This window comes from Falco biarmicus, chromosome Z (assembly GCF_023638135.1).
Source record: "Falco biarmicus isolate bFalBia1 chromosome Z, bFalBia1.pri, whole genome shotgun sequence".
Classification (NCBI taxonomy): Eukaryota; Metazoa; Chordata; class Aves; order Falconiformes; family Falconidae; genus Falco; species Falco biarmicus.
The window spans coordinates 12,224,410-12,243,134 of record NC_079311.1 but is presented as its reverse complement, the minus strand read 5'-3'; the positions used below and the strand labels follow the sequence as shown (position 1 = coordinate 12,243,134).

The 18,725-nt window shown below is 43.7% G+C and overlaps 1 protein-coding gene across 3 annotated transcripts in view; it reads right to left on the bottom strand.

The window, feature by feature from the left end:
• Positions 1–38: 38 nt before the first annotated feature.
• Positions 39–18,725, bottom strand: part of ECPAS (Ecm29 proteasome adaptor and scaffold) — a 71,679-nt gene continuing 52,992 nt past the window's right edge. For all 3 annotated transcript variants that reach the window (XM_056323681.1, XM_056323680.1, XM_056323682.1), the window contains exons 31-49: positions 18,335–18,414; positions 17,455–17,560; positions 16,099–16,146; positions 14,947–15,068; positions 13,688–13,838; positions 12,848–12,913; positions 11,087–11,176; positions 10,514–10,580; positions 9,694–9,785; positions 9,538–9,604; positions 9,115–9,306; positions 7,961–8,169; positions 7,439–7,482; positions 6,689–6,881; positions 5,919–6,063; positions 5,154–5,259; positions 4,913–5,001; positions 3,704–3,775; positions 39–2,884 (exon numbers count right to left, since the gene is read on the bottom strand). In XM_056323681.1, the coding sequence (XP_056179656.1) occupies positions 2,745–2,884; positions 3,704–3,775; positions 4,913–5,001; positions 5,154–5,259; positions 5,919–6,063; positions 6,689–6,881; positions 7,439–7,482; positions 7,961–8,169; positions 9,115–9,306; positions 9,538–9,604; positions 9,694–9,785; positions 10,514–10,580; positions 11,087–11,176; positions 12,848–12,913; positions 13,688–13,838; positions 14,947–15,068; positions 16,099–16,146; positions 17,455–17,560; positions 18,335–18,414 (2,079 nt within the window). In that variant the 3' untranslated portion in view covers positions 39–2,744. The remainder of the gene's footprint in view (positions 2,885–3,703; positions 3,776–4,912; positions 5,002–5,153; positions 5,260–5,918; positions 6,064–6,688; positions 6,882–7,438; positions 7,483–7,960; positions 8,170–9,114; positions 9,307–9,537; positions 9,605–9,693; positions 9,786–10,513; positions 10,581–11,086; positions 11,177–12,847; positions 12,914–13,687; positions 13,839–14,946; positions 15,069–16,098; positions 16,147–17,454; positions 17,561–18,334; positions 18,415–18,725) is intronic.

Below are 18,725 nucleotides of genomic sequence, written 5' to 3'. Positions count from 1 at the left end.
AAACACTTGCAGTGGGAGAAAAAACCACTACCAGTCACTTCAAAGAACAGGTCATGCAGCTTTATTTAGTTTTACCTTTTTGGTAAGCAAGAGGGTTTTTCTTTCAGTCAGACCATTCACATACTTTTGACAGCACAGATTGCAGTGAATTTGATGGAGATCTTGCAACGTTAGAAAACTTTTCTCAATATACATCCATTTAAGCAACAGCTTGTAAGTCAGAATGTGAGTGCTAGAGTCAAGTCTGCGCACTGCACTCCAGGTATACAAAGCATTGCAGCAGCACAAGAAATGCCCGCACTGGGCAAAGTACAGTGTGTTTTACATAGTGCAATCACATTTAGAGGAAAAACTCTAGGAAGGCCACATCTATTCATTATTTATTTTTTTTTCTTAAATCCTGTCAAGTTTACAAATGTGAGGGGGGTAGAAATCAAACCTCTGACTGAATTAACTTTTGTACAGGTAGGTTTTGTGTATAGGCACGTGCTTTAGAGAGGAGCTCTGAATCTGTTCTGTAATCACGAGAAAGACATATTGCTTTGTGACTCAGAAAGTGTTATACCATCTCTAACCTTCCTAACACTCTTAGCCAGAGATGTTAATCCAGCTGTTTGTAGAGTTCCTAGAATATGCTCTTCCCTCTAGTGTAAATCCCCAATACAGAAATTCAGGTTGCTATTGATAGCAATTACAGTTATTCTACTTGCGGTCATCTGACCGTGTTAGGCATTGCCTCTGATTACTCCAGTCCACAGTGAAAACTCAGATTACCAGAGACATGGAGGCTCTTGCTTTTCTGTTACTGTCACTCACCAATACGAAAAAAAACCAAGTCAGACAATGAACTGCTACAGCAAAGCATAACTGGTAATACTCATCTAAAACAAAAAAAAAAGGAGCACTCATGACACTGTCATGGTAAGCAAATTTTTAAAGATACCGCAGGGTGATTTGCCCAGTAAAATTTTAAAACATACACTGTGCTCAATAGTTCAAACTACACATAAACAAAGAGCAGCTCCCTGCAACAAAGTGTAAATCAAAACGTTATAGCACCAGCTCCCAAGCACCAAGGAGTTGCCCACTGACCAGTTCTAGTGTACAATGCAATAGTGCTCGCTGAGGTTTCTGCTACAGGAGAGCCACAGTGGGACAGCTCTGCCCATTTCTTGCTGACGTGTTCTTAACAGGTGTGCACAAATTACATTCCTCCCTTCCCATGGAGAGCAAGTCAGGATGACGAGATTGTTACAGTACCAGAAAACACTGAATGGGAAATGGCACCTGAGGGAAAAGTAGGTACTGCATACCTGATTTTGAATAAATGGGCATGGAGGAAACGTGATGTTATCTGAGCAGTCCTCTCCCTGACAGATCGCATCTGGAAGGAGCTGCAGACTGTAAGAAAAGAAACAAGCCTTCCTATGCTGAAAGCCATTGCCCACACTAATGATTGTATTTCACCATCAGCAAAGCATTTATCCCCAAAAGCTGTACACATACTGGTCAGATTATGGTGCAGTGCTATACTTTACACTGTTAAAAGTCTGTTGCTATAGTGGTCAGGTTTGTCTTTTATCTGAGGAGGGCAAAAAGGAAACAGGCAGCATGGCCACATCATCATATAGCAATTTTACTCCACATTAATGCAGGTATGATCTTTCTTCTTAAGTGCAAATAAAAAAGTATTTCTGAGAAACCAGCATGACTTGGGCTGCTGAGAAATGACAGGTGATTCAGTTTCTTACAAATACCGACAAGTTTAAATCATTACAGGTTTCCAAAGCAAGAACAGGGTTACGAACAGGAAGGGAATAAAACATTACCACTATTAGAAAGACATGTCATTGGAAACTTCAAACACTCTTCAAAAACATATCTAGAAAAGATTGTTCTCTTTTTTTTTTTTTTTTTTTTTTTTCTTCCTGCAGCTGAGGAGTGTCCATGCAAAACAATTTTGAGAAGAGCAGTGTTCTGCCTGGGTACCAACTAGGCCCAACTTTGTCCCACACAGCTCAGTAAAGTGCTCTCTTGTGCATCCTTTCAGGAAAAAAATTCTCATTTAAGTTTGGGAGGCCGAGGTTGCTAGCTGGGGGAGGCATAGTCTCGGTCAATCCATGTTGAGGTCAGAGAAGGAGGAAGGAGTGAAGTTAACAGTACTCTGCCTTTCATAACTCACAGACAAGGGGCTGCAAGGGAGGAGCATGCAGGAGAAGCAGTGGTGGGTATCAGAGGAAACCCTGCCCCTGGGAAGCCACAGAAGTTTAACACAGGCTTCATCAGGGAAAGCATTTCATTCTCTAAAGATAAAAGCACTAGCTCTGCTGCAGAGTCCTGAAGATTTACTGTTCAGACACCAGGTAACACATGACATAAGTGAAAATCAAATATGCTTTTCACTTCCTGTGCTGGTCATTTTTCAACAATTCCTTTGAAGTACAAAGGGGATCCGAGTAACATTCTTTTGCCGATGTAAAGAAAAAAAAAGCTTCTTGCCCTCAACATTTTTTATGTTGCACATTTATAAACATTCTAGGGCAGATTGTTAGAGGTATTTACTGATAAAAGAACTAACCATCAGCTTAAAAGAGTAAAACCAACATTAATGGGGAAAAGAATAAGGCATTTTCTATTTTGGCCAGGAATGATGCATGCTACAGAATAATCTTCATTTTTCCACTTGGTTTTCAGACCACTGCACTTTTTCTTTTTGTTTTACATGGCACTTTGTGTTTTACAACTTAGTCAAGCTTTTCAAGTGTTTTCTTCAATATAAATGCCTTCTCTTGTAGCTCGGGTCTGCTGTCTGACGCCATTGTAGACAACGAATGAATGAGGTGCTCTCTGCTTTCTGGTGTCAGGCTTTCCCACTGTTGAGCTTCTGTGTAGAGACAGATAAGACACTTGACAAATACCAGAATGCCAAAAAAACCCAAAAGGCCATCTCCATCCCCAGACAGGCTGAAAGAGTGACTGCTTCAGCATTTCACCTGCAGTCCACGCTGCTCTTCTAGGAGCAGGCAAATTCAAGTGGACGCTTGGGTGCACGGTGCTGCCTCCTGCACAGGGAGTCAGGTCTGTTCAGACTAGGCTTACTGTCTTAGGACTGTAATGTGAAAACAAGGGCCTGAAAACCCAAATGTTTCCCATTTCACAACAGCTCCATGTAGTGTAAGATTTTTGCTGGAATACAGGAAACATGAAAAGCGTAACAGAAATCCAAAGGAAACGTTTACCACAGAACGACTGCGGAAATGCATGACCTTGAGACCTAACTAGACTAATTCTCTCAAGTTCCATGAGGTTTAAATCCTAAAGAATGAGGAACTAAACTTGGCACTGAAAGGGTAGAAACTACTCTTCTGCACAAACAGCAGCTCTCCCTTCTGCGGAGCTCGCACACAGAGCAGAATCTGACTACACGCTCAGTCCTGTGTGCTCTCCCTGGGACCCTCCTTGCTGGATGTTTTCCTCACCCAAGGAGTATGCAACAGTACTTCAGACCTTGAGTTTATCCACAGGTACTTCAAACCAAGTTTCCGGAGTCACCAAGCACAGAACTCCAAGTCCCAACCACCCTAAAACCACCCAGTGCTGCAAGCAGAAGGTAACACCATCTCTCCAGGGCTCCAGGCCACACAGCCAAGTGCCTTCTTTACCAAACAAGAGGCTCTCCCAGGTGGCAAGCAAAAAGTCTCACCTTGCAGTCTGGTGAGCAGCAGCTGTATCACAGACAAAGCTTCTGTTCTTATGGACGTGTAACTTTTGTTTTCTGAGGGATTTAAAAAACAAACAAACAAAAAAACCCCACAACCACACTGAGAACCAAAGGCACATTAACTGTACAAAGAGCAGTCACCACCGTAGTCTCCAGACCACTCCTGTCAGCACAGCTCACTGAAGCTCATTTGTGCCGGCAGTCTGCACTGCTCCCCAGTTAGACACAGCTGAATGGCAGCAAGTGACCAACTAGAGGCTGATGAGTCAGCTAAACCTTGTGCGTCTCCTCTGCCTCTACTGCAGTGCTTGCATGGGTTGAAAGGGAACAATGCTGGCCTAGCTGCAGCGTGATGACACACAACTTGTGCGCTAACAGCCTGTTCTTCTGGTGAGTTGTAATGGCTATAAACCATCCAAATTTTAACAAGTACCATTAAGTGAGGGTACTCTATGCCAAGAAGCACAAGCTTGACACAAAAAGTTATTTGGTCTCCTGAGGTAAAATCTTGCTTAGAGTCTCATTCCAGGAGGACTCATAGCTACAAAGAAGCTTTCTCCAAAGGGGTCTCTGGATTGGTAGCCACATGTGGGTATGAGGAGACTTGGGACACTGTTACAGTCACAGGACAAGCAGAAACACTACCAAAGTAATGAAGAGCCCCACAACCGTCAGCATTACATGGCAGCATTTACAGCCCCATGGGCACTTGGCCCAGGAAGAACACAAACTGCCTCAAAGCCTCGGAGCTTCATGCGCTAGCTGTCTGAGAAAATTTTGAGTCTTTCCAATGCATATGTATCCAAGAAGTCCGAACTGGAGCAGAAAGCTTGTGATTCATTAAATCAGTAACAGCTGGATTAGGTGGGGTCCATCTTCTGCATTCTGAAAATTACCATGCTTCCAATTTGCATACCTGAGAGGTTGCAGTTTGCTGTCTGCCTCTCCTTCCCCTTTCAGAACTCTTTTGCACCACACCAATTTACTTCTCTGTGCACAGCACCCTGCACAGTACTGTCCTGAACAGCTACTGCAACACCGGAATAACCACAGTGCAGTGCAAGGAAAAGCAAAATGTCATCTCTGAGAGCTTATGCTTATGCTGCACTCCCTATACCAGCCAACCCCCGCAGGAGGAATGTATTAATGAGCAATTAATTATCAACCACAAACCAGGAAAAGTCCATTTACCTAAAGAATGTGTGATAGACGAACAAGTTTCCAACAGTATTTCTGTCAAAGCCACAGGGTCTGACTGCTCCTCCTCAAACAGCATAAGCCTGCCAAATACAGAAACTCTGTCAGACATGCTGTATCACGGGCAGAAGTCAGCTTGACTTCCTCAAGAGAATCCAGCGTCATCTTCAATTTCATTAAACAGTTTGAAGCAACAAAGAAAAGACACAAAGTGGATTGCAGAAAGGAGAATTACCCTTGAAAGTATATATTCATGGCTTGTAGCACTCCAAGCTGCACTTTCCATGTGCTGAGTTTCAGACGGTCACACATTAACTTGCAAAACTCTTGGCGATAGCAACCTACAGAAAAATAAGAATGTAATTGTGTTACTGTGGGGAAAGGCAAAGGGAAACACTTCCTGTTCTGTCTCCCAGGTGTTCCTTGTGCTCCTCCTCCAAGTGACATCAAGCTAGTCACTGCATATGACCAAGTCAACATCCTGCAATGAGGGACTCTGAAAGTCTCCATCACATCAACACTCTCCTTACAACCACTGGAAGATAAACAGCTGCATTACACATTCTGGCATGCTAATAAAAGCAACGTATTTGGTTTTTTGGTGTTGGTGGTTGGTTTTTTTTCCCCCAGAACACCCAGTTCCTCCACCTTCTAACAGCTTTAATGCAGACATAAATGTGAGCAGCAAAACTAGGCTGCTTTTGACTAAGCAAGCCACCTCAGGCATTCTGCATGTCTCCATACACTCAGAACAGTTTGGTGAAGTGAATTTAAGACATTAAAGCAAGTTCCCCAAGGATGGGCTACTCCGTGGGAAAGATGTTGAGGCAACTTTCTCACTGAAGATCTTGCAAGCTGCAGGCAGCAAGAACCTGCAGCTCCTCAAAATCTTCCTTACTCCTCACACCATCTCCAGGTCCCTCCCTCCTTCCTTTCTTAATTTTAAGAGGGAACAGTTTGAGCTGAGAAAATTTGCTTCGCACACCATTAGCTGACTTACGCTGTGTCTCTGGGCTCCTTGGCCAAGCTTTGCCCAGGGTCTCGAAGGCACAGATCAGGTACTCCATCTGCAGCTCCTTCTCCCTCATGTCCTCATCCTCTTCATCATGCTTTGGTAAACTCAAGCCCATGCTCTCCAGAGAGTTCTGCAGAGACCACGGGGGGCAGTATGATTGACAGAAGGAGGATGGCAGGCTAGCCACACACTTCAGTGCATTTCAGTCTTCCCTTGCACTCTGTGCCCACCAGTCCTGTAACCTCTTGGTGCCTCCACACAGATGCAGCACAGGCTCCCCACAGCCACCGGCAGCTCTGGCGCTGCTGGCAGCCTGCAGAAGTGCACGGTAGGCTCTCTGGCCTTGCACCCAAACTATATTGCCTGTGCTATACCAGTCCCACTTGCAGAGCTGTGAAGCACTGCTGATACTAAACAGAAGCACCCTAACACAGCTTCCTACAAGTCTCTTGCTGCCTGTAGAGCAGCCAGGAAATAACTTCCAATGCTGTATCAGAGCAGCACTGTACATCAGAGGAAGGGCTCTGCCTAGAGAACAGTTGGGCCAGTTCAGAATTTGGGCAGCACAGGTACAAGCCCTGATGGGGCTCACAAACAGTCTTTCAGTTGCACCAGGGATCTAGCTGAGTGTGGGGTATCCCTCACACCAGCAGCCTCCTGGGCAGAAACCTGGCATGTGTCCAGCATCAGATGGACTGTCACCACTTGGGTCTTTTGCACCGAAAGAGGGCAAACTCAAGAAACTGAACCGTCACCTTCTTTATCATGGGAAAGATGATCTCTGCCAGCTCCTGGAACCGGTCTTCGTTCGTTGCCTGCAGCACCCCAGCCACACAGCGCAATGCCACCATCTTATATTTTAGATTCTCTTTCCGACATTCTTTCAGGACAGCCTGGACAATATCATTGACAGTGGGCTGGCCAGGCACTGACTTCTGCAGCTCTGCACTGAAACACGGCACACAGAAACTGTCAGACCCACATTAATCCCTTCCCAAACACCACTCCTCTCCCAGACAGGAGGTAATTCCTGTGTCCAGGCACAGGGCTTCCTACCAACAGTTACAGCAGAAGTTACACTCCCATGCTCTTCTTCGCTCTTACCCTGTCTGTTCTCCCTGTTTCTTTCCTGTCTTCCCTCATATGTTTCCGACGTACTTTCCCCCTCACTCTTCTATTTACCTCTTCCTATCTTTTCCCCTTTAAGGTGTCCATCCTTCCCCTTAGGCTCTTCTTTCTTCTTTGCAATTCTGGCCTCTCAGCACCCTCTTCCTTGCCCTACGTTACCTCTGCAGGTCTGTCAGAAGCATCGCTTGCCCCTCCCAGCTCTCACCAGTGACCCACATGTTGACAAGCAGAATGGAGAGAGACTCCTCACATGCCGATACAAGGTCAGGATGGTGCTTTTCAGTCTCCCTAACACCAGACAGGCAACAACATTGTGCAACAACCTCCTTCTTTGAGATGTCACTTTCTGAGACTACCGCTTCTTTCAAGACACTTACTTGCATGCAGAGACGACACTGGCAATGGCCTTTAACAGCTCCTCCTGCAGCAAGTAAAACAGATAGCACTGAGAAATGCTACACAGACAAATGGCACAGTCCTGCTGTACAAGCAAAACCTTTGTACTCTGCTGTGAGAGGTAGTGGGGAAATATGCCTATGACACCAGCCTAGAGAAGTGATGTCTGGCTCTTACCACTTCTGCTGTAGTGGACTTGGCTTTCCATCTGCAGTAAACTGGCAGCGGAAAGGAGCCTTGCAGCACCCCTGTGCAGCACAAGCTAGTACCCCTCAAGGCTAGAATATGGTGCAATGCAAGTAATCTAAGCAGGAACCCAACGACTAAAGCCACATGAACTCTATCTACTTATCCTCCATGTCATTTTTATATCTGCTAAATGCAGGGCATAAGGCAGACTTCCTACACATGCTGCTCTGCAGCACAGAACATCGCATTTCCTGGCCCAAGGGCGGTGTGCTGCTGTTCACTGTGATCCACGAGGTGCCAGTCTCTTTTTTTACCTTCCCAGTCCAGGTTCTCCCTGGCAGGCCTTGCAGCAGGGCAGAGATAACTATTCCCAGATGTGGCGGTACAAGGGAGCCTGTCTGTTTGGCAATTGATGCCATGGCAGCTGCTCCCTGGGCTTTCATCTTCCAGGACTGGGACTGCAGAGCCTTCTGGGTAATGGCTATCAACTCCTGCATATACAGCCTGATGCCACCCTGAGTACCTGTGTGGCAAACAGAGAAACACCATAATGCTGCCACAAACCCAACAAAAATCTGATCTTATTTAAAAAAAGAGGCAAAAAGAAAAAGCAATTACAGATTTATCTTTTTTTATTTTGGCTATGAAACATATCAGCATGGCCTACTTCAGGCAAAGGGGTTAACAATTCCTCTCAGGCCGATTTGGTTCTGTTTCCCAGGTGCTTCCAAAGAAAATCTTTAGCATACATCTAACCAAGAGCTCATCTCAGTCCTTCCATATGGCAGACACCAGACATTGTGTTAGCCTGTTTATAAGGAATATAATTTGTGGGGTTGTTTGTTTGGGTTTTTTTTTAACGAGAACAGGTCACCAGTAGAACTTTTTGCAGCTCCTTTCTGAAGTTCCAGAAAAGTGATCTCGTCACTGAGGGACCAGATCCAAAATCAGGTCAGAGAAGGAGCCAGCAAAACCATTTCACCATGCACGCAGATTTTCCTCTACAGACAGACAGCATGGCAAAATAGCCCTTCTACAGCAGACTCATTCACTGAAGTTAAAGACACAGGCATCAGAGAGATCTCCACAGAAACCAAGGCCAAAGTCCCCAGTAACTTCAGAGTGTACAGCAGCCCATAAAGGCTTGCATAAAGATTTCCAAAGATGTCCAGCTATCTGCACCACAATCATGGCCACTACAGTGGCATTCAGTACCTCACAGTCTTAAAATACTTCTGACTGTGTCTGTGTATCCCCAGCTATTAACACCCCCGTTATTATTTTAAATACTCGTAAAGAAGCTAGCGTGCCAAAACTCACACAGGATATCTTTAGCAAGGAAGAAAATGTAAACAAGCTTCCCAAATTTTTTACCATGAGAACTCTATTTCCAAAATGGATTTCCAGAAAGCATGGTATTTCTCCCTCCCTGCTTCCCAGAAAGCTTTCAGCACTCAGCACAACTTACCAGGTACATTTTCCTGCCAAACTTCAGTCCACAGAGTAGAATTCTCTTTGTCTCCTTTCTCTTCATCAGGAAACTCATGCATGCCAAGAAAAGCCAATGGCAGCACATGTTTGGCATGGTTCTTCACTACGTCTGGACTGTAGCGTCCCATTGCATGCACAGTTAAAGCACAGCCTGTTCTGTACACTGGCTCTGAAGGAGCAAAACAATCACACATTATGACTGGGAAGCAGGATTTGCCTTCAACAGCTTGGTCTGCCTCTTGAGAAGCAAAGAAATGCAGTGTATTATATAACAATACGTGGGAATTAGCCAGTGAAACCAAGCACCACAATATAGCAATGTTTCTTTACTAGCTTCTGCTATCAACAGGAACTTTTTCTGCACTGTATTCTGTAGCTGAACGCCCCCAAAGCAACATACCTTCCTTCTCCATGTACCAACTGCTGAGTTTGTGCAGCAGCTTCTCAGTGCTACTGTCCCTGGAAGTCTGTAACAGGGAAGAGACTCAATTCACTCAAAAACTTCAAAAAAACCCCAACAACAAAAAACCTAAAACAATCTCAACCCCCTACTCACCCGGACTAGATGCCCCATAGCAAAGGCAAAAGACTTCTGTACCACGCTGTTGCGATCAGTCAGGCCAGTAAGTAAAGCACTCATAAGTTTGCCTGTTGGAAGAGACTTTGCTTTATCAGAAGTATCATGTTTTCATTGCTGTGGCAAGAATTACAACAGCCTGCATTTCATTAGATTGCCTGATTTTATGCCTTCTTACTTGTCACATACTTGTGGGGTCCTTACGTTTAAACAAGTGCATAGCACAACACAGCAAGCCTCAGTGGAGGCTAGCGTTTTGCCAGCCTCAGCCTGCACACCACGACTGCTCATATTCCTGAAAGGAAGCACCCCAGCTAATCATGCTTTCAGCTTTATTTCTATCTTGCAACAGAAAGGTGACCTTCTTTCTACTATCAAATCACAGTAAATTGTAAAGAGAAGACTGAGACACAGGGAAGAGACGTCCCTGTTTCTGTTCCTCCCATAGCTCCAGTTCAAGGAACAAGTGCTTATGGACAGCACTGCACTGACACAGGCATTGTTAGCCCGCTCCAAGGGAGTCTAGCGATATTTCTGCCTGTTCTTGCCGGGTATTATTGAATTCCCTCAACTCCTTCCTCTGCCTCTTCCACCCTGATGAGGTATGTAACAGCCCCTGGACCTACCCCCTAGCATGCCAGTCTTATACGGACAAGACAACTTCAAACAGCTCTCCAAGGAAAATATGCATCTAAAGATCATTCCTGTGATAAAATCAAGGGCCAACAGGGAGGAAATACTACCTACAGAACATCAACAAAAAGCACTATTAAAACCTAACACTAGAAACAAACCTTACCTGAATAAGGTGTTAAGTCCTGAGGACACTGTGTGGTTAATGACACAATTACACTGGCACAGCCTCCCTGGAAGATTGCGGGGCAGGGGGGGGGGGGGGGAGGGAAACAAAAAGGTAACATACAAGAATATTAGCCCCTGGCTATTACTGTCAATACTTGCTGCGGGGCTACATGCACTTGTATGACATGATCTAGGCCCACCTAGCCTCTGCCCCGATATCCCAGGAGCCAAGGGCAGAAGCAGAAAACCAGTCTGTAACAAATGAGTAACAAGAATTGAATTAGGAAGCGAAAAAGTTACCGGGACCCACACTCAGGATAGATGGTTCTCAAAGACTTACAGCTATCAAGGGCAGCCTTCCCCACTGAAGTGTCACTGAGCCCAAGAGCCATATTGTGGCTAACAGGGGAGGTTAAGGCAGCACACGTTCAGAAAATCACAAGTATGACTCCAGTATGAATGAGCCCAAGCTGTCACTTTAAAAGAGACAGTCAAAAGAACCATATTTACATTGACACTGCTCTGTGTTCCGTCTCCATTTCCAAATAGACTATTAAAGTCACAGACATACCTTTGTGCCAAGGCCTACTCCACTTTTGATCAGTTCACACAGCCGAGGAACCAGCTCACCCAGGACAGACACATCCAAATACTGCAAGCCCTAGAGAAAGGCAAGGGATAGGGTGGGGGGAAGAAAGAAAGACAGAAAGAAAGCAAGAAAGTAAGTAAGAAAGGTAATGGTAGCTGACGTAAGCTGATCTACTTCCAGCTGAGGCATGCCTCAGTTCTGCAGGCTGGTCTCTTCAGGTGAGTCATGCAAGTTTGCTGCATGGTGGGAAAAAAGCACCACATACAGATTCTCCGGTCCCACTCCTGTGCTGAGCTGACCCCGCTAAAATTATCATTTGCTGGAAATGACATCCTCCTGCACTCCAACTGTTCTGAAAGCAACACACCAGCAAGAACTCCTTCTGGGGAAGTAAAGAGATGCAAAGGTGTGCATGTCCAAGGACAAAAGCCAGTATTTCCCCAACTTCCTGAAACCCTGAAGCATTAACACATCCAAATGAGACAATGAAATTAAACTAGTCAAGACAGTTTTTGAACAACTCAAGACAAACAAGCGGTATAAATGACATAAAAGTACAAAAAGGATGTTACTGGTATTGTTTCTAATCTCCCATGAATAAAATACCACTGGGTGAAACAGAAAGCCTCACGTTACCAGCACTCTGTGAAGTGCTGCTGTAGGGGTAGGGGGAGATCCATCCTTGCAAATTCAAGCATCACAAACAAACCGAAGGTAAGCCTCTCCTAGCTTCAGAAGTCCTATCATCTGTCACTTCCCCCTCCTGCACTGGTATGGTGAAGAGAATTAGATCATTATATATTGATTATATATTTATGAGATATATATATATTTATGATATATTTTTTACATATATATATATATGGGGAAGGGAAGATTATATCATATAATCTCCCAGCCAGCCCCAGAATATACAGGAATAGAGAGAATGTTGCTCATAAGCCAGGACATCTTCATGCTACTCCGTCCTGTTTCTCTTCTCCTCCAGGAAGCACAGCCACCTCCTGCAGGTCTGGCAGAGGCAAGGCATGGCCTGGGAGGAGGGACAGCAGCAGCTGCTGCAGCCTGATGCGCGGTAGTGAGTACGCTTTTTCATGGAGCCTTCCATTCCTAGCTGCTTTACACACTATTTATAGAGAGCACTCCACCTGACACCAGAACACAGCTCCACATGCTGCTATGTACAAGAAGGCTTGCTGTTGATAATTTTCCATAAGCACAAGAAAGAAAGAATAGCTCTGGTGGCTATGCTTCTCCTAAAGCTCAATGCTCACACACCCAGCCTGCTCACATGCGCCTCGCTGTGTGCAGTGCCTGAGCAGAAAAGTGAGTTTTCTTTGGGAAGGGACAGGCTCTTACAGAGGGCAGAGCGCTCTGCCAAGACAGACGCTACAGCACAGTGTCTGTGCATCAGCAACTCCTCCTCCAGCAGCAGGAAACTATGGTGCCAAACACCAGCTCCTGACAGTGCTTGCAGTATGCCTTCTTTATCAGAGCAGACAGGTCTTGAGGTGGAGAAATAATCCCTCCAACTCCAAATGGAGCCAAGGTTATTCACAACTGATCTGAGGAGTAAGTTGTGGTGACAGGATGAAGGAAGTCAGAATGTGAAAAAGAAGGTGGACATCTCCATGGAAATGTGATGATAAAATGAACCCTGAAGAAGTATTCTGTAAAGTTCCCACTTCGATTCATCTCCTACAACATACCTTACACTGGAACCCTTCTGAATCAAGTACTTACCATGTTAATGGTTTCCATCATAGGAGATGACTTGACAGCACTAAGTCTGGCACTATCCATTGCAGCCTAAAAAAAAGGAAAAAAAAAAGGAAAAAACCAAAACCAAGTGTAAACTCAACATAAAAACAGCAAAAAGGACATAATCTGTAAGTTACCACCTCACGTATTCAACCCAAAATCCATTCCTGATGCACACAGGGGAGGGGGGGAGGAAAATTTCCTCTCTGACCTGCTGGTCACTCCTTTCTCATTGGCAAAGGACTGAGTTTGCAGAAGATGGAGTCCCTCCCCACAATGAAATTAGCTATATTTGCTTCTGAACAGTGGGTTTCAGTCACTTTCCTAGAAGACCACTACTGATTAATAAGTTTCTTTGAGACAGATTAATGGACACCGTGCTGACAACGTCCACCTCCAGCCCACAGTACTATGGCACACCTTCTAACTTGTGTTGTGAGCTTTGCAGTTATCCCCCTGTGTAAACCAGAAAGGTTTGACAGTACAGGTATACTGCAGATAATTATTAGAGACTCTCTTCACCTGTTTCACAGTTGTATATGGTGTTGACATTTAACAACGGGTCTTACTAAGATTGCTCTTCAATTTCTGAAATATGTGGTGGTCTAGTGAATAAAAAACCAGCCCTAACTCTTAAAAAAATCCCCACATTTATCCAGTCATATTCCAATGATGAAACTTTTTTTAATAACTTACTAGCTACTTCTCTCTGCATCTTTGAACACCTCTCAACCAAATCTGCTATTTTTCTGTTCACTGAATGAAGCTTAAATCTTTGTTGTTTTTGTTCTGATGGTACTTTCTCATTATAATTGCACTTACCTTCTCCTGATCTGTTGCACAAAGACTCAAATAATTAAGGACCTGAGGCTCCAGCACACTCAAGGATTCCAGCAGGGCTGGGATAAGTTTTGGTGCATGAGGTTTCAGCATAGACCCAGCACTTTTACTGATCTTCACAAGAGTGTTAATGCTGGAAAAAGATCAAAAGGAAGGTCAACAGAGAAGCACACAGACTTAGCTGAAAAACCTCTCTGGTGTACTGTAATCCAGTACCAACAAGGCCAATCCAAACCTGAGATACACCAAGATGAATCTACCTGCAAACACAAATCTGTGTACTTCTCTGCTTAAGCAAAATCATACCCTAGCCCTGAGCTTCCAACTGATGCTACGCTTTGCACAGAGGCTGTTTACTTTGGCCAGGGTATCACAAAGAGAATGGGCAAAGAGGCAGTACTATAGACAGACACAGGAAGAAATAACCCATCTTCATGTTTTAAAAAAGCTCTGGGCACAGTCACCCCAGAGGCATCCATTGTTTCTGCCCAAGAAAAATACTACAACCATCTGTTCAAATCTCACTTGTCAGCTTCAGACTGACCACATCTCTCAGGCTTCATTTTGACGAAGGGTTTTCAGATCTTCAAAAGGGATGAAAAATTCAAGGAATATTCACTATAATTTGTTAGAAGCTTTCTAACCTTCCTGGATAATCATGTTCAATAAAATAAAATTATTTTTTCGCAAACATCAGCTACACTCCAGGTCTGAATTTTCCAGCTTTTCTGTCCTTCAAGCAAATGAAGGAATAAACAGGGTTACAAAGTGACAAGTCCCAACACATTAAGGGACATCCAATGGTTACAAGACATAAAATGTATATGAACAGTGAGACTAAAGGCAGCCACCTCTGGGGTGTGAACTGTCCTTACTCACAACCAGTCATGAAGTGAGACCTGGCAGTTTCAAGAACTATGGTGGGATTTTCTGTTTACAGGCAGGTGAGGTATGCTAGTCCTGAAGGACAGCTTCATGCACAGCAAATCAGAAAACAACTTCCTGCTGGAAACTCAATCTGGGCTTTTGCAGAGAGGCCAGATACTCCCAAAAAATAGGCAGAGTTCCCAGGGCGGGGGGTTTGAACTCTCTGAGAAGAGGACTCAGCAGGAAAGCTGTTTTGGGGAGAGATATGTCACTTCAAACACAAAGAACTTTCTGCAACTCAAGTGAACAAGCTGGGTCTCCCGGGGACAAATCATGACACAACTCCCAGGCAACACACATGATGCAAAACTAACCTGAGAGATCGGACTTCAGCAACTGTGCTTACTATTCCTTTGCCTAGGAGGCAAGGGAGCAATACAGCTATCGTCTTCTGACCTGCTGCTCCTTTAGAGGGATCACACATTTTCACACAGACCTGGGGACAGGTGAGAATCAGTGTTGCAGTTATATACAAACCCCCTGCTCAAATTACATTAAAGCACATTCTCTGTCAGACAGAAGACAGGAGCAGCTGCTCACAGCCAAACCCAGGCTCTGTTAACACCTTCATTATCCTCTCCAGGAGGTACTTAAGCCCTAAGCCACATCCCTGAAAGGAGTTTCAGCTATGGTCAGCTTCCAGAAAAGACAAAAATTCAGACCCTAGCAGGCCTTGGTCTGCATCTGGATGAAGAGAAGGACCAAAGGACCTCTCAGTTGAGGGACAGCCTATCTCAGCCACACGGATTCAATCATTACATGAGGCAGAGCAGCAAATCTCAGATCAGAACAGATTCTGCAATTGCAACAAAATTTTTGGACCAGATCACAATTTTTGCCATTGAAATGTCATGCTGCATGCACTGTGAAGGCTGTGATTTTAAAGACAGCTCTTAAGACCTATTTCCATTTCCACTAATAAGACTTTTTGAGAGGAATACCAGACACAGTATTAAGCGGTATGTGTACTACACCCAAAGAATCTTGTGTTAGTAACAGCACTGGTAAGTGAAGTCCAGTCAGATCACTTTGTTTCACAGCAGTGAGGTTCCATAACTTAGTCAACTAGATCAGTTGAGCTTGATCAACTGTTAGAAGTTACAGGAAGTTTCCTTAAATCCCACCCCCAACTGGGAAAAAAAAAAAAGGACATCGGGGGAAAAAAACCCCAGCACCCCAGTTCATTATATCCCTCCTTCGGTTGTATAGAACTTAACATTGCACTACCCTCAAGCAGCAGAACTTCACCAGCATCAACAAAAGTACAGAGCAGTATGTGGTCAAGCTATTATGATTGCTTTCAAGGGGGCTGCCCTGTTTATCACAACCCCTCCTTGTACTACAGATCTTTTCCAGACAACAGTCCATGGTGAACAGGTCAGTCCTGCAGATATGGTAGTGAACGATTACCTGACATCAAAAACACACACAATCTCCACGCTCAAATGACAAAATTAGTGTTTTACCTTGCTTAAAGTTTTTAGGGCTAGTTCTGCTGCCTTTCGCACAGTCTCCTAAAAAAGAAATCAACAATCCATTGTTGCTATTTTTAAATCTTCTGTAGAATGATTCATATTAACTGGTAAGTATAACACTAGTACTGACAAGGTTATATTCATGGCCAATACTTAATATGATACCTTTCAAAGAAATTTTTGCTTTGGTCCATTGGAGTATCTGGTCTAGTCAAATACATAAACAAACCTGCCTGACACTGCCAGGTTCTCTGAGCTTCTGTTCACATTTGTGCCTGTGATAATATTTTATTGGTTGTCCTTTTCAAAACAAAAGGACACACCAACAAAAAACCCACAAAAAAAGCCAAACAAATATCAAAAACCCAAAACAAACCCCCAGAAAACAATGGAACTTTCTACTGCAAAAAGCAGTATACCATGCCCTGGGTTTGCTTTACCCACTCCTCAGTATAATGCCTGTTGCTTAGTGATGCTTTAGTGAACTGAATGTCTAGGACTAGAGAAAGATGGGACTAAAAGTAAACAGTAAAATCAGTGCAGCTCTAGTGGCACATGACACCACCACCAATTAGACTCTTTACCTGTATTGATGAATTAAGCTGTATCTACCAATACAGCTAGATAGCAGTTACTGGGTACTGAAACACAATCACCTGGACTGGTAATGTCTTAGGGTGTTCTTGGAAAAAATCTGGCCTGCCACAAGTACACTTTCCCAAACAATTTCAAGTAAAATTCAGGAATTAACCCCTTCCCAAAAGGCAGTCTGCAGGTGGTTGCTCTGTTCTGCAGGCTAATACAGCCTAAGGAAAAACTGCTCAGTTGGTTCCAGTTCCCAGGCACATTTCTGAACACACTAAATCTACTAGTATGGAAGCAACTTCCTGGTACACAGTACACTTTGGAAAACAGCTCAGCTTTTGCTTAAGCTTGACCAGGGAAGTCTGGATTCAGCAAAAATGCAGCTTGGAAAGACCTGACAATTCTGACTTTGTATATGCAAGATATTTAAGCACACAAGCAGCTCAAAATAAGTGTTTCTAAACTTGAGAGTTAAGCATATACTTAGGAATTCTTGTATATTCACGAAAAATGCTGAACCATCAAGAATAAACATGGTACAAATGAAAACCAACACTTAAAAATGTGAGAAACATATACAAATAATTCCCAACGTGGCATGGAGATTTTAACTGCAAGAGGCTTTCAATTTCTAGTCTGATTAATACCCAAAATTCCCACTGGCTTCAACTTTACTTCTCACAGAATCTCTCTTTAAACACCTCAGAGCTTGATCACTGTATTTTCTGTTGAAGATTCCTGTTCAATTGTCAGTTCCATTACCTTAATGTCATCTTGCACTCTGAATAGGATTTCCCAGATCTCTGGAAGCTTGTCTATGATGTCATCCAAAGGTCTTCCTCTTAGCAAGTCATTCAGTGCCAGACAGCTGCAAACAAGGAATTTTCTTTCTTTCATATGGTGTACTTATTTGATATAGGTGTATATAGATACATTTATAAATGTAAGCAAGTGGTTAAAAAAAACCCTAGAATATTTCACATTCCTTATTTTCCTCAAATCCTCAACCTACTCTGTCATAAGAACATCTCCTTTAGCAGAGGAAAAAAGATGTTTAGCCAGTCAGGTGAAATCTGAAACAGGTGACAGCAAGTGAGAAAGCAATCTTCACCACAGCAGCCTATGCAAACATTCCAGTTACAAAATTGTTCCCGATTTCTTTTTTGTAAGTATAGGATAAGAACAAAACAAAATGGTCTAAAGTCTAGAACTGAAACTAAAATGGAAGTTTCCAATACAGCGTAACTACAAACCACTATAAACGAAAAGCTTTATTAAAAATACTATACCAACTGGCATCCTGCTGCCAAGTATGTATTTAGCCAGACTGCCAAGATTTTCTAACATTAAGCAATATTTCAGGTCCAAGAATATGCAAGAACTTTGCAACCACAAATCTCCTCCTTCAGAGAATGTTGTTTAGTATCATGCTCAGGCTACATGCAAAAAAAAAAATTCAGGCTCAACGAAGCAAACAGCTTCAAGATTGTACCACATTTCAAGTGCAGACTACAAGACTGGGCTCTATCCTGATGAAAGGATGTGTTCTCTTCCCCCCCTCAACTTCTTCAGGTTAACAAGTTTATGGTGAAAAAGAGAAAAGAAAGTCTGAAGAAAAATCTGTTACTTTTCCTAGCAATACCTGGATTCCCTGATCCTCCACAGACTGCTGGTTAGGTTACTGATCAAATCCTCAAGAATTTCCTTCATGTACTTATCAACCTATTATTAAAAAAAAGGAAAAATCATGAAACAAACATGGGTCATGCATCCTCATTCTGTATTTTGGGTGGGGGGCAGGGTAGAAGAAAAAAAAAATCCTTTTGGACAACACAACTGCCTTCAGTCACAGCAGGTGAACTAATGCTTGCCAGAGCTTACCCAATGCAAACTTACTCTGACTTTGCTTTAGACACTTTCTCTGCACTGCTTCAGGGCTTAATGCTGTGACATAGATGACAAGAAAAGAGTTCTTTCCCAGCTGAACTGTTTAGAAGCAGCACAAAACACACATTTACAGGAGAAGCAGCTGC